The sequence below is a fragment of the Pteropus vampyrus genome, unplaced genomic scaffold, assembly GCF_000151845.1.
Source record: "Pteropus vampyrus isolate Shadow unplaced genomic scaffold, Pvam_2.0 Scaffold177, whole genome shotgun sequence".
Lineage (NCBI taxonomy): Eukaryota > Metazoa > Chordata > Mammalia > Chiroptera > Pteropodidae > Pteropus > Pteropus vampyrus.
In genome coordinates this window covers 2,522,609-2,536,792 of record NW_011888958.1, presented here as the reverse complement: position 1 = coordinate 2,536,792, position 14,184 = coordinate 2,522,609, and the positions used below count along the sequence as shown (strand labels likewise).

General features: G+C 41.1%; 1 protein-coding gene across 5 annotated transcripts in view; it reads right to left on the bottom strand.

The window, feature by feature from the left end:
• The window catches only part of ZFYVE1 (zinc finger FYVE-type containing 1), a 45,923-nt gene that overhangs the window by 3,084 nt on the left and 28,655 nt on the right, over positions 1-14,184 (bottom strand). For all 5 annotated transcript variants that reach the window (XM_011370914.2, XM_011370915.2, XM_023537022.1 and 2 more), the window contains 7 exons: positions 6,518-6,624; positions 4,437-4,545; positions 3,791-3,888; positions 3,582-3,699; positions 1,656-1,826; positions 757-937; positions 138-251 (listed from right to left, as the gene is read on the bottom strand). In XM_011370914.2, coding sequence (XP_011369216.1) covers positions 138-251; positions 757-937; positions 1,656-1,826; positions 3,582-3,699; positions 3,791-3,888; positions 4,437-4,545; positions 6,518-6,624 — 898 coding nt within the window. The remainder of the gene's footprint in view (positions 1-137; positions 252-756; positions 938-1,655; positions 1,827-3,581; positions 3,700-3,790; positions 3,889-4,436; positions 4,546-6,517; positions 6,625-14,184) is intronic.

Genomic DNA, 14,184 nt, shown 5'->3' with positions numbered 1-14,184 from the left:
GTTTCAGTCAACTCCCTGCTGCCCAACTCAATCTAGGTCTGCAAGGCTTTGACAAAATGACAGCTTGGGGGCACTCCTAAACCTTTCATCCCACATACACTACACCCAAGAGAAGCACTGCCAGGCCCACGGCCCACCTAGTGGTATGTCAATGGCTGTCACCACGGCTCCCAAAGTGTTCTGCACGGCCTCGCCCACCTTCCGAGCAATCAGCGTCCCGCCTTCATCGTCTGCCTGTGCCTCAGTAACATCTGTAGACAATGATAAAGGAAAAGCCATTGGCTCTTAGTCATTTTCCAAATGGAAAACTCGGGGCAACAGCAGAGCACGTCTGGATTCTCCTCCCAGGGTACCACTGTACTGTCCTGCAATGGGCACAAGGGTCCGGGCTGCGGGCCAGGCCAGCCCAGACCCTGAAACTGGAGGACTAACGTCCTTTACCTCAACCCTCTGGAGCTATTATATAACTTTCCTTTAAAGTAAGCCAGAAAGGTTCGAGAAGCATAACCTAGAACCTTCTCTAAGGAAACCTGTTCTGGTAAACAGGACAGGTTTAACCTCCTTGAAGAATAGCACCCCCGGGAGTCTGTAAATGCAGAGCTCAGAGAATGACTGGCCAAGACCAAGGGAGCAACTGCTCTCAGAAGAGTGATGCAGTCAGGAACACGGTTAAGCATATGGGAGCCCAGTTCCCAATACCCAGTGCCCAGAAGAGAGGTTCCCCCCTACTCCTGCAGCTCCTGGGCCCCGTGTTACCTAATTGGAAGTTCCTGGCTTCATAACAGTTGTCACACACCCGCACAGGTGCAGGGCCCCAGCCCCGCTCGGGCACCGGCCGCGTCTTGGATGAACAGCCATCACAGAAGCCCTCCCCACAGGCCCGGCAGTGATGCTTGGTGTCGTTATCTTTAAAGGATGTAGCACACTTGCTGCAGCTCTGTTCCAAGCCCAAAACAAAAAAAGGCAGGTATTGTTCATGTCTGCTCAGCTGAGAAAGTCAGTGAGACCCAGGGGGAGGACCACAGGACCATTTTGGAATGGCAGGACCCCGACGGTCCTAATGGAGGGGCCCTAAAACCTCCAGTCACACGGAATGCCCCCAATGAAGCACAGCTGTGATTATCATTTTCTTCCAAGAAGAGCCTGGAAAAGCACTCAGATCATTTGGCTGAGTCATAGGGTTCTCAGAAGGGCTAATTCTAGCCAGAAGAGCAATGAGAAATCATTTTTTTCACAGCTTCTGAAAAAAGCCTCTGGGAAATTGGTGAAGAGAAAGTTTCCTTTCACAAAGTATTTGGGCCAAAGCTGGGTGCTCCTTTGCTGTGGGTGCTGTAGAGATGTATCAAGCTGAATATGACCCTAAGTGACCTCTAAAGACTCTTTTCCTCCAGATTCTATGATCTTAGACATCTGACCAATAAGAACTGTCTGTAGGTAAGGAAACTAAAATCCACCATAAATAAAATACTTGCAGAATAACATAAAAGGAAATCGGTGGGCAAAGGCGACACTGGCTGCCTCAGTGTATCCCACATTTCCCATACTCTGGGAGAGAAACTGCACGCCTCCCTCACAGAATAAGCTTAGGGCACAGTGAAGTGGCACAAGGCAAACAAGTCATGCCAGGGATACCAGACTGCCCTGCCACACCATACCAGGATCTGGGAGTTGGGCTTCCAGTAGGCTGGCGCGATCTGGTCTGTCAGCCAGGATGTCACAGCCTTGGTGGGCCCAAGGCTAAGCTCAGACACAGACTGAGCCATGAAGTTCATCCCGTCTAAGAGGCGCTGGGCAGCATTGTTGTTGTCCTTCAGAAAGCCATCAGTCTGAAATAAAAATACAGGCTCCCATCATGCTCTGAGCACAAGGAGTCGGAGGTCTCGGGTAAGGTGCACACGCATTATGGCCGACTCAGAACCACAAACCCCCTGGCAGAGAGAAAATGGGACAAACCAGGAATCCCTCTGGTTTCTAGGCAATTTCACACAAACCACTCATTACTGATATACTCTCTTCAAGGTGACTGTAAAACCTGGTGCACAACTGTTCAATTCAGGACTTACTTTGCCCATATGAAAACTACAATCCAAGAGACACTTGTGTAAAGACAACACCACCTGTGTAGGAAGCCCCCCCACCCGAGGCTGGGTTAGAAGCCCTTCCTCTCAGTTCCTCTAACATTTGTGCATCTCCAGGAATCCTATCTCCATGTGTTTATGTCTTTGACTCCCTAGTAGATTCTGAATTCTGAGTACAAAAGTCGATCTTTTTCATGTTTTGGATTTTTGTAAGTATCTAGTTCAATTATGAGCACACAATACTCAACATGTGCTGAAATAATGAATGAATGAGTGAGTGAGTGAACATAAGAGGAGGAGCCTGTATTCCCTAATCCCCCAGGACGATCAGGAGTACAGCCTCACAGTAAACTACAGTATCACTGTTTTCTTGGAATATAAACTACCTAGCTGTAAAGACGATAGCTTTTACAAAAAAGAATTAATGCAGATCAAAAAACAGAAGACATTAGTCATTAAAAAACCTTGTGAGAAAGTTATACTAGTTTGAAGCTATATGAAATCCTTGGAACAGGATGGCCTGGACCATCATGCCAAGGGGGTGGGCTCCAAACACAAGAGCACACTGTAGTAACAAATTTCGGCGGGGCTGGAAACTGGAAAGAAGAGGAATGAAATAAGGAAATCGTCAGTTTTCTGGTACCTGAAGGATCCAGGAAAGCTCAAAGGTGGATGTGCGGGTAGGCCTCTTTGGCCTACCAGTGGCTTTAGGAATCACCCAGCCAGAGGAACATCACCAAGTAAGTCCTTTAGAGAAAACTGTGTATCATTTTCATGAAGGGAAAAGGTCTTGAATGTGTTGTAATTTATGGGTTATTCCAAGTGTGAATTGTGGTTTAATACAGAATGAAAGCAATATATCAATGCCTCATAAAGAGATTTGTTTTTCTAACATCTTGAATTCAAAAGTCAAATTTAAAAAATAGAGTCTACAGTAAGCCCATTTCTTAGAATGTACTTCAAGAAAATTCCCCCTCCCCTCGTGAAAAAGGCTTTCTTATATAAAGATGGTCACTATAAGCATTTTCTTTGATTTTAAAAAAAATCTTATAAACAGCATGAATGCTTAAAAAGGGAACGGGGAATCAAACTATTACACAAGACAGAATATTACAAAGTCACTACATAGGAGAATCATGAAGAGTGGAAGCAACGTGGAAATAAAATTGTGGTGTAAGAAAAATGCAGATAAACGGCACATAAATTATAATTACAAGCATGCATATGGAAAATAAGAGAATGTGAAAAACTGAAGTTTCATTTGCTGAGACAGTTTAACTATAGATCAATTTTTATTCATTTTATTTTAAGTTGTGTTTCTAATATTTATGCGAAAAGAATGAAAGTAATTAATGATCTAGAACAAGAAGGTTCTCTGGATCATGCCTTCCTAAACCACCAACATACTGAAATTCATGGTTAACCTTGATTCTAAACAAGTTCCGCTTTTTCACACACGTGAACAAGTGAACGACACAAGAGAATGAATAAAACTGCTCTTACTCCAGGCCACACATGCACAATCTCTGTCCGCACCACCGTATCCACAGGATCTTGGTTCCCAAACCAGTATTGCCGGCTACGGTAGACCACGCCGCAGTTAGGACATTCGATCACATACCTACAAGGAATGTAAATAGATACTATTACCCAGCCAGGCACCTGGGAGACGAACACAACAAACAACCCTTAGCTATGTCATTTAAACTCACCCAGACCAGGCATATTTTGCAAGACCCATCCAGGGGGAGTCGGTGGAAGCAGATGTCTTGGGCACTACGCTGACTTCCTTGCCTCTCTCATAGCAGGCCTGAAACATGGAGCACTCTGCCAGCTTCTTCTCTGTACACCAGACCCCCTGGCCTCTTCATGTCCCTGTCCAGCCCCACTCCCCACAAACCATACCAGCGGAGAGTTTACAGACCCCAAGGTTAGCACATCAGAAGAAAGCTCATTTCTCTAAAGAAGCCAGTACCCTGAATGGTCATGAATTGAATGTGTACCCATCCTGAGCCCCAAAAACGAGCTGGAAATTACACCCCTGTCACAGACAGGAGAAATCAATCAAAACCAGATTCATGAAGAGCATTTCTATTCTTAAGAAGGACAAATAATCAATGTATAGGACTCTTGCATATAAGCTCAACAGAATAAGGGAAAAAATAAGCTTTAAGGGGGGGGGCGGGCAGAGCAACAGATATGAGTTCTTTTGGCTAGAACTGAGAAGTTCCAGAGATATTCAATTTGAATATCAAATACTTTGAGATGCAGCAAAGGTGGCCCCAAGCCAGTCTTTCCAAAAGGAGAGTGCGACCAGCAAGCCAGCTGCTAGAGCAGGGAGAACCTCAGAAGACTCACCTTGCAGGTATAAACTCGGTTGTCATACTGGTGGGAGTAACTGCAGCGGCTCTTGGCTTCATGAGGTACTCCTTCTTTCCCATGATTCATGCTGTTCTTACATCCAGCCCTGAGTGAAGCCCAAAAGCTGACAGTGAGGCAGCTAAAGGAGCCAATGCCACTTACGCAGAAGAATCTGATTCTGAGCCAGACACAGGGCCCAAACCAGACCTTGGTTATTAACTAGGCCCCAAATATTGAGCACAGACAGGACAGTTTGTATCAAGAACCCACATGACTCTCTTATACTTGCAATCAACATCTCTACAGAGGTAAAGGAATTATTACGAGGAGAAAAAGAGAAAGAAAGAAACAGAAAAACTACCTGGCCCCTCAGTAGGAAGAGAGGAACAAGAAGATAATACCTTGACAAGAGGTAAATCCTGAACGGCTCTCAAGAAACTCAAAATTCCAAACAGCATAAAATAAGTTTCACCAGAACAGGCTGCTAAGATGCCAAACAAAAACTAAGCCCCAATATTTGGCAATGCATTAAGAGAAGCCTTAAGCCAGACAAAAAACCTTCCTAATGAACAGTGAGCTCTGTCATCCCGATAACACAAAAACAGAGGTCAGGACTTTAGAATTTCACTATGATAGAAAGGAAAGTTCTGGAAACCCTGGTGAGGCTCAGTTAGAATGGAAAAGTGATGATCCAACAGAGCCTGAACCCCTCATGCTGGGCTGATGGGGAAAGCAAAAAGGAAGCTAAGCCACAATGGCAACTAATATCCCTCTGTCCAAGACAATCCTTAGTTCTCCAGAGCCCAGACTATAATAATCCCAGAGCCAAAGTGGTTCAGTGCCCAGCACATGGCCTACAGGGTTCCACAAAAAAAGGCCATTCATAATAGAAAAGGCTCAGGTTTCCTGTAGATGTGCAAATGTGGAGGACACAGGCAGTGGTCCCGATGTGAGGAAAAAATTTAGTGGTGAAGGGGTGGGTCAGGAATGTCTACACAACAGGAAGACTGCAATCTGACTGTGACACACTGCATTTAAATCCCCTGGGCTCCATCAGACAAGTCACCAAACTGTGATTTCATAGCCATCAACAGCTCAAATTAATCTAGTGATCCTCGAAGTAGAGTCTCCAATCAGCAACATCAGGATCACCTGGAGACTTATCAGAAATGCAAGTTCTCAGGCCCTACGCCAACCAGACTTGCTAACTCAAACTGTGGGGGTGAGGCCCAACAATTTGTTTTAACATATCCTTCATGTTTTTCTGATACATGCTCAAATTTGAGAATCACTGCTCTGATCCCTGATACCAAACTATGTGGTCCACAGACCACCAGCATAGGCATCACCCAGGAGCTTGTTAGAAATGCAGAATCCCACTGACCAGCCTATGTATAATCTGCATTTTAACAAGATCCCAAGTAATGCAAACACAGATTGAAATTTGAGAAGCACTGCTCTAACGCAATGTTCTCAACTCAGGCTACACAGTAGAATCATCTGAGGAGCCTTTTAAACACACCAATGCCAAGGCCCCACCCCAGATCCATTAAATCAGGCTCACTGGAGGTGGGGCCCAGGCCTGCATAATTCTGAAAGCTCCCAGGATGATTCTAATGTGCTCTAAGTGTTTGCTCTCATAGTGAATCAACTAGGATTGACACCACAGTTCTTTGCACACATTGGACTAGCTATCAAATATTAGTTGAATAAATGGAATAACTATAATTGAAAGCCCTGATAGGAGAAACATAGAAAAATAGGCAACTTAAAGTTTTCTGTAGTAAAAACTGACCAAACCAGAAGCCAGTCAATTTCACATCTAAACCATGTTGGAATCTTCAGGAGAATTCTTTATAACCACATGTCTGGAATCCCCTCAACCTCAAAGTGTGGTCCCGCAACCTCCAGGATCACCTGGGAACTTGAAAATCACCATCTCAGGTCCCACCACCCCACCCTTAAGTCAGAACGCATAATTTCACCAGATCCCAGATGATTTGCATTCCCACTGAAGTCTGAGAAGCACCATTCTAAGTCTCTTTTCCCAGGGTGGGGAGACAGTTGCCCTCACTTACCCACAGCTGAGGCACAAGGAGGAGCAGGTGAAGTACTCATCTGGAAAAAAGGAGCTGTGCGCCATCTGGTCATCGGGGATCTCACCGCTGAAGCGGTCGCTCAATGCCTGCCGAGGAGGGAAGGTGACATGAAGGCACTCAGCAGAGAGCCTTGTGCTTTGGCCCTTCCATTACTTGCCTTTCTAAGGTTCTCTCACTGCTGGCTTATTTCTTACAGGTTCCATGGAAGGAAGAGGGAACCCAATGACTTCAACCTTCTTGGCCCAACTTGCACCAATCCTCACCACAGGAAACCTCAGAAAGAACCAGCCCATTTTCTGAGGGGTCAGAAGTAAGCAAAGTGACTGTTCTCTCCTAATACCTTGGAGCTTATAAACACCTCACACACTCAGTCTTTCATTTAAAACCATCACGGATATTGACTAATCGCCACTTCATCCTTGTGAAGCTGAGACCAAGAAACCAAGACTCAAGAAGGTGTTTCATGTTTAAGCCAGAGGCAGAGCTGAGCAGTGAGCTGGGAGTTTCCTGGGCTTCTATCCCAGTTCTAACCACAGGCACGCATCTGGAGTTTACTAGGCCACAGAACTATCTCAGTATAGAAAAAAATGTCATCAGCCGAAAAACAAGGAAGAATTATTGTAGCGTTTGGCAGCTTTTAATCAACTACAATAACCTAAAAGACAGCAAAGGGCCAAAATAAATGCCAAGAAGAAAGATAAAGTATTGGCAGAGGCAAACTGAAAATTTTATGTTGAAAGGCGCTTTCGTTTCTAATCCTCTGTTTTCACTCATTACTTTATATTGAAAGTATTCCTCAGCTGATTTTTTCCTGTCAGGCCCTTAGTCATATGCAGTGGAAAAAGTTATATAAATTAAACAGAAATGGGCTTTCTGGGCTTTAAAAAATCATTAAATACACGTAGTATATTTCAATCTCTTGAAATATTAAAATCATTAAATACACGTAGTATATTTCAATGTCTTGAAATATTAAAATCATTAAATACACGTAGTATATTTCAATCTCTTCTAACTTTCAATCTCCCATGCGGAGGCAGCCAGGCACTATTCACAGGAAGGGAAGGAAAAGTAGTCTAAAACAAGAGGATAAAATGTTACTTTGGTAAAAAGGCAAAAGAAATTTTAGGATGAGTTGTGGAAAAGAAGCAGATTAGGTTTTAAACTAAGGTTCTCAAGCTCTGAAGGTAATTTCTTTTAATGAGAACTTATTTGTTAAAATTCCTTTCCCTTTTTTCAATGAAGTCTTAACACCATGAATTGCAAACTCAAGTTTGCAAGTGATAGCAATGTCAAGTCAGGTCAGGTGTAAGACAAGAGTAGTGACAAGGAATCTGTCAGACTGAGGGTGCATGACTCACCTAAAGGCATTGAAATTCAGCTTCTGCAAGGAAAACACACAGGCCCATCTGCCAGTGATGGCCAACCAAGTGGCAATCCTTGACTCAGACCAAAAAAACAAAGGTCTGATAAATAATAATATATATAAGTCCTCTCGTCTTGAGGGTAATTTTGTAAAGAGTAACTTAGGGAAAATATTAAGACTTTGAGAGAGAATATAAATGAATATATATATGGATATTAATGAGCATAAATGAGAAGGCAAGTAGAATCGCTCACTAGCCTACACTGTCCTCTCTCTTTCTTAATGTGTTCCACTCTTTGTGGATCTTTTTGGTCTCACCTCTTCCATGAAGACTTCCCACCAACCAACTTTAGGCACACACTATGCTCTGTCTTCTCTAAAAGTCTGTTGTTTCAAAACTGAACTAGATGTTGAGTAATTAGCAATGATGCAAAGTTAAGGGCCTGCTGTATGTATCTCATCTCCCAGACTAGAAGTTTTCTACCTATGTATCCTCCTCTAACTCCTAGCAAAGGTCTAACAGGAACTCAACCAGGACCTCTGGAATGAAAAGCCCCAGCACCAAGCGCACACTCCAACCCCTGCCCACTCCTCCTCACCTTGGCTCTGCTGCTGAGCCAGACTTCCTCCTAGGCCACAGACACTCTCAAATTTAAGGCTAACTACTCCCTGATTGGCCAAATTACTGGTAGCTCTTAAGGCTGTATTTCTCAAACAGGTGTGTGCCTAACTCTAGGGCAAGGTGGTGAGAAACAGAGCATTACCTTTCTAAGGCATCAATTTACTGAAAGATTTGGGAAGAAAGTTATTTTTATATAAAAAACAAACATGGATAGAGTATGAAACTGAATGGAAAATTTGCAGAAATTAAACATGAGACTCCCCCTCCCCCAGAATCACTTCGGCTTGTAGTTGGCAGCTTCACACTCTGTGCCTGTTTCCTTATCCATAAAATGGGGATGCTAGTAGTGTCTTCCTCAATAGGGGTCGTCACTGAGGATCAAATGAAGTTACCTATGAGAGCACTTGACATAGACTGAGAGCTCAGAAAACATTAGCTGCTATTATTGCCATTTTTATTGTTTTGTATGCTGAGAATTTTCTTATTTTCTTCCTTAGATACTCTCACTACCTAATCCAGGTAACACAGGAGATATAAGAATTTCTCTCCTTCCCAAGATAGTTCATTAGTATTCATGGCTGCTTGTATGTGTGGGTGAATACAGTAATTCCTCACTTAACGTCTTTGATTAGGTCTGTGACTTCAAGCTAAACGATGTATAACGAACCCAATTTTACCATAGGCTAACTGATATAAACAAGAGTTAAGATCCTAAGGCATCTCACCAATATTATAACAAAATGACATTGAAGGAAACTATGTTATTCAAGTATCTGCTGTATTTAGCTGCAAAAAGATGCTTATTGAGAAAGAAAAAAAGAGATAACAAAGGAATGTAGAAGCTATGAAAGAGGTAGAGAGAAGGAAAAGTAGAGAGGAGTATATTTAGCCCCAGAGTGTTTCCTTTTAAACAGGTAACTAAATGAATAACCTAAGTACTACTTTGTCGTAGGGAAAATAATCATATTCAGCATGAGTTCAACAGCTGGGTTGAATTCGGGGCGGGGGGGGGGGATGCCACTCCCCTGGAAATAGAAAATTACAGCCCAATAATAGTGACATCACAAAGTTTTTTCTGTTCCAAAACTCAAGTGGCCTGGTTCACTTCTCTGAAAAATACGGTGTATTTCTAAGAATCTCGAGGGTTGGCATGAAACAATCTGCAGCCTGATTCCCATGGAACATGTGCTATAGAAAACGTCATCACTGCCTGCCCTAGACAAATTAACTGTTGGCTTATGCTGGCCAAGGCAACAGTAACCTCTTATGACATCAGAAAGAGAACTCTTACAATAACCAGCCTCATCACTTCAGACGCTGGTGACCCATCCTCTGAAATGCTGGTTAACACAAAGAACATCTCATTTCCCTCACAAGTCACCGAAGAGCTGGCAGTTAGTAATGAACCAGACCTTGACGAGCTTCAGGAGGATGCTCAAGAGTAAGAGAATATAACAGTAACCAATTTTTTAAAAACCTGATGTTAGTGTTTTAGATACAAAGGCAAGGAGAAATTGTCCTTCTTCCTCTATAACCTGATTGTTCCTTTTCAGCATGGATACCATCAACCTAATCATATACTTTGTCTTTCAAAAATTCCAAACCTCACATCATTCCAGGGTTTCTTGGGCTCTCCTCCTCCTGAGGTCCCAAAGCTGTAAGAGATAGCCAGGGAAGGACCTCTCCTGAAAAAGCTTGGGAAAGCATTTGAGGTAAGTCTGGAAAAGGTTGCCTGGAGACCAGATGATCTTGAACTTTAGTTGTCTTGGTAACAGTATAGCTTTCTGTTGAACCTGAAAGGTTAGTCCCAGTCATCAAGGGCTAGCAGTGCATTTTCTGATTCAAAATGGAGACTCTTATGTAATCACTGATGCCACCCCCAACAAAATATAACTTTATAAATACTTAAGAGATGCTTCCTGATGTGACAGAATTGGAAAGTCAGTTTTTACATTTAGAGATCAGAGGCTAAAGAAGGTATTGTATAAAACCTATACAAATTCAACTTTAAAATGGTCCTCTCGATTATCTGGAAATGTAAATACAGCCAACAGTAATTCAATATTCAATTCCCTTATTCACAGGGATCTGGGCATCTCTTTAAACAGATTTCCTGCTCATTGAGGGTATACTCTGTTTGTAGATATCTGGGTTGTTACTGCCATGGAACCTGAGCAAAGGAGTGAGTGGTCAAGAAGGAGGAAATAACGCAGCTGGAAAAAAGGGGCTGGGCCTGGACCATAATGTGGCTGAATGGCAGAAGAGTGATCAGGTCAGCAGGATTAATCGGGACACATACAGCAAGCCACTAGAGCAAAAAGTGACTGCAGATTGATCTCTCTCTCTCTCTCTCTCTCTCTCTCTCTCTCTCTCTCTCTCTCACACACACACACACACACACACACACACACACTACAAACTCTTTGACTTTTCTCATTAATCGCATTTCTTGTTCAATAATGAATGTGAAAAGTAGCACTTAGGCTCCCTTTTAATCCAATAGTGCTATATCAATCAGGTGGAATCTCATAGATAAGATACAGCTAATAACTTTTTAAAAGTATACCAATGGCATTAAAAAGAATGAGGTATGTATACTGTGTACTAATATAGAAAGATAATCAAGATGCATAATTAAGTGGAAAAAAGCCAGTTAGAACAGTGTGAATGGTATGATCCCATGTATAAAGAGAAAAGTGTATGTGTGTATATGTATGTATACATGTATTTTATATAGCATTGAAAATTTCTGGAAGCATGTATAAGAAACTACTTAGAATGGTTATCTGCAAAATGAGAAGAGAATATGGGGAAGGAGAAAAGGACTTAATTCTCTATGATCCCATTTATTAGGGAGAAAAATATATACATTATATATATGCACACATGTAGCACTGAAAACTTCTAGAAGCATACACAAGAAAATATTAACAACGGTTATCACAGAGTAAGGGAGGAGTGGAGAAAAAGGGACTTAACTCATACTGTACACATTTCTGTAGTATTTGGATTGTTTATCACGAACATACATTGCTTTTAAATTCAAAAAATGACTTTTTTACCAATTAAAATAACCAAACATTCAAATACAACTTATGGGAATGTTCTTTCTAAAGGCAGTTAGCAATATGTATCAGAAACCTTTACAGATGACCACATCCTCTGACCTTCTTAGAAGTGAAATAACTATTGAGAAGGAATATAGCACAGAGTTAAAAGCACAGACCTGGGACCCAGACTAACTGGTTAAATTCTCCACCACTGAGTGGATAAGTCATTTCAGGCAAATTAATTACCTCTCAGTGCCTCCATTTCTTTACCTCACAGAGTTGGTATGAGGGTTCAATGAATTAATACATGTGCAGTGCAGAGCACAGTACATGGCATCTAGAAAGCAATCCATACAGGTTGGCCAGCAGTAGTAGTGGGAGTTGTTATAATCTACCCTAAGGAAATAGGTAGAATGTGGACAATACCTTTAAATACATGGAAAATATAATAAGGAAAAATGGAAACCACTATTAAAATAAAGGCAGAATTACTACGTGTAAAAAATGATCCATCCATATAAATGAATAGTATGCAGCTATTTAAAAAACATGTTTTCAAAAAGAGAATATTTAATGGCATGGAAAAAATGCTGGGCTTCAATGTGACATGAAAAAAAGCAACATATATAGCTGCACATACATACATTATGGCCCCAATTCTCTTTTTAAAATAAGTAGCAAGGATCATAAAATAAAACAATTTACCTATTTTTTGCACATTTAGTTTGCATTTTTTTGCTATTACAAAGAATGCTGCTCTTAACATCTTCACATAGGTTTCTTTCTGGTCTTGTGGAAGAGTATCTTTAAGGCAAATTCCTAGAAATGATAAAAACTATAGAATATATATTATACATGTCTTTATTTATACTAGATATTTATAAATTACATTTCAAAGTGGTTGTACTAAGTTTAACTTCAACTGGCAGTTTATAAGAGTTTATGCTGCTTCGTATCCTTTTTGACATTTCATTGCCAGACTTTTCAGTATTTGCCCTTGTATGGTTCTGATTTTAATTTTTATTTCTTTGATTACTAGGAGAGTTGAGCTTTCTGTATTTGTGCATCACAGTTTTGATTGCCTCTTAAGTGATTTGTCTCTCCATTTTTCTAAAGGGTTTGTATTTTATCCCTAACAATATTCCTGTATATTTTATCTAAAATAGAGAAAATCCTATAGGAAAAAAATCATATAAATCACATTAGAACATATCCCTAGCCTTCTGAGAGTGTTTATTTGGTAAGTTAGTGAGGAACTGGATAAGGTAAAGAACACCACGGAGAAAGGAAAAAATGGGAGAAACAGAAAGCCAAACAAGTTATTTTGGCATCGATAATTTACCTGTTTATGCCCATCCCCATCTTTTGTGCCAAAAAGGATTCAAGGCTACTTGCAAAAATAAATACAACATTAAACAAAATAAAAAAACAAGTGGAGAAGAATAGACAGCCATATTGCACACTGCTATCAACGCTGAAGACTTCAGTTAGAATATATTTTAACAGCAATAAAACTCTACTAGGTCCATTTGCCTAATGCAGACCTTAAAGGTAGCTTTCTATTAGTGATAATCAGAGCATTAACAACTTTTAATTTGAAGTAGATGAATTAAAACAACAACCAAAAAAGGACAAAAACAATTTTTTCAAGGATTTGAGTAAGTTGTAAGAACCCCACAATTCCCTGGGGAGAGCCTAAAAAATAATTCTTAGACAACTCCTTCCCATGGACAGAAGCAGTGGGCCCCACACCTCAGTACAGCACAGCCCCTACCTCAGAGAATAGAAAATACTGGGTCCAGGTGAAACCCTGAGGACACCAGTTACCGAGAATCATCAGAACTCCAGTTGACCAGGCTCAATTTAATCACAGAAAGCTTCATGGTTCCTATCACCTCATAAGAATACAGTACAACTATTTTTCTCAAAAGTGCCTAACAAACTGGCCTGGAGTAGGCCATCCAAGACTCCTGAGGGTGAAATCTCTGCACTAATTACTACTTACAGCACTCAGTGTTCCTGATGGTCTTACTCAAACATTAACCCAGCCATTGGCCTAGTCATCAAAATTCATACTGATCAGATTTATAGCCCTTTATATAACATAGTAGGGATTCGGCTTCTTTGGAGAATGTTTGCAATAGGTGGGTGTCATCTTCACTTTTAAGTCCTCTGAGTCATGACAAAGCCAGTAGCCAGTACATTTAAATATGCTTTAATCTCAAATTCTAATTAGAAGTAATGTATTTCATGAATTATTCAAATATAATCATTTTTCATAGTTTTTCCCTTAATATTCACAATAGTTAACACTTGTTGAGCATTTACCATATACTAAGTACTTTGTTTCTTAAAGTATGTTGTTTCTATTTAATCTCCACCTCAAATTCATTAGGAACATTCTATCAGTACCCCTGTTGTACAGATGAGAAAAAGGTTTGAAGGAGTCCTGGGAAAGGCAATGGTTGTTGTCTATCTTGTACTCCATTATATTTCCAGCACCTCAAACTCTACCTGGCACATCATGCACTCATTTATCTGTTCAATGAATGAATGAACGAACAAATTTCCCAAAACCAAGCAGATGGTAAGCAGAACTGGGATTCCA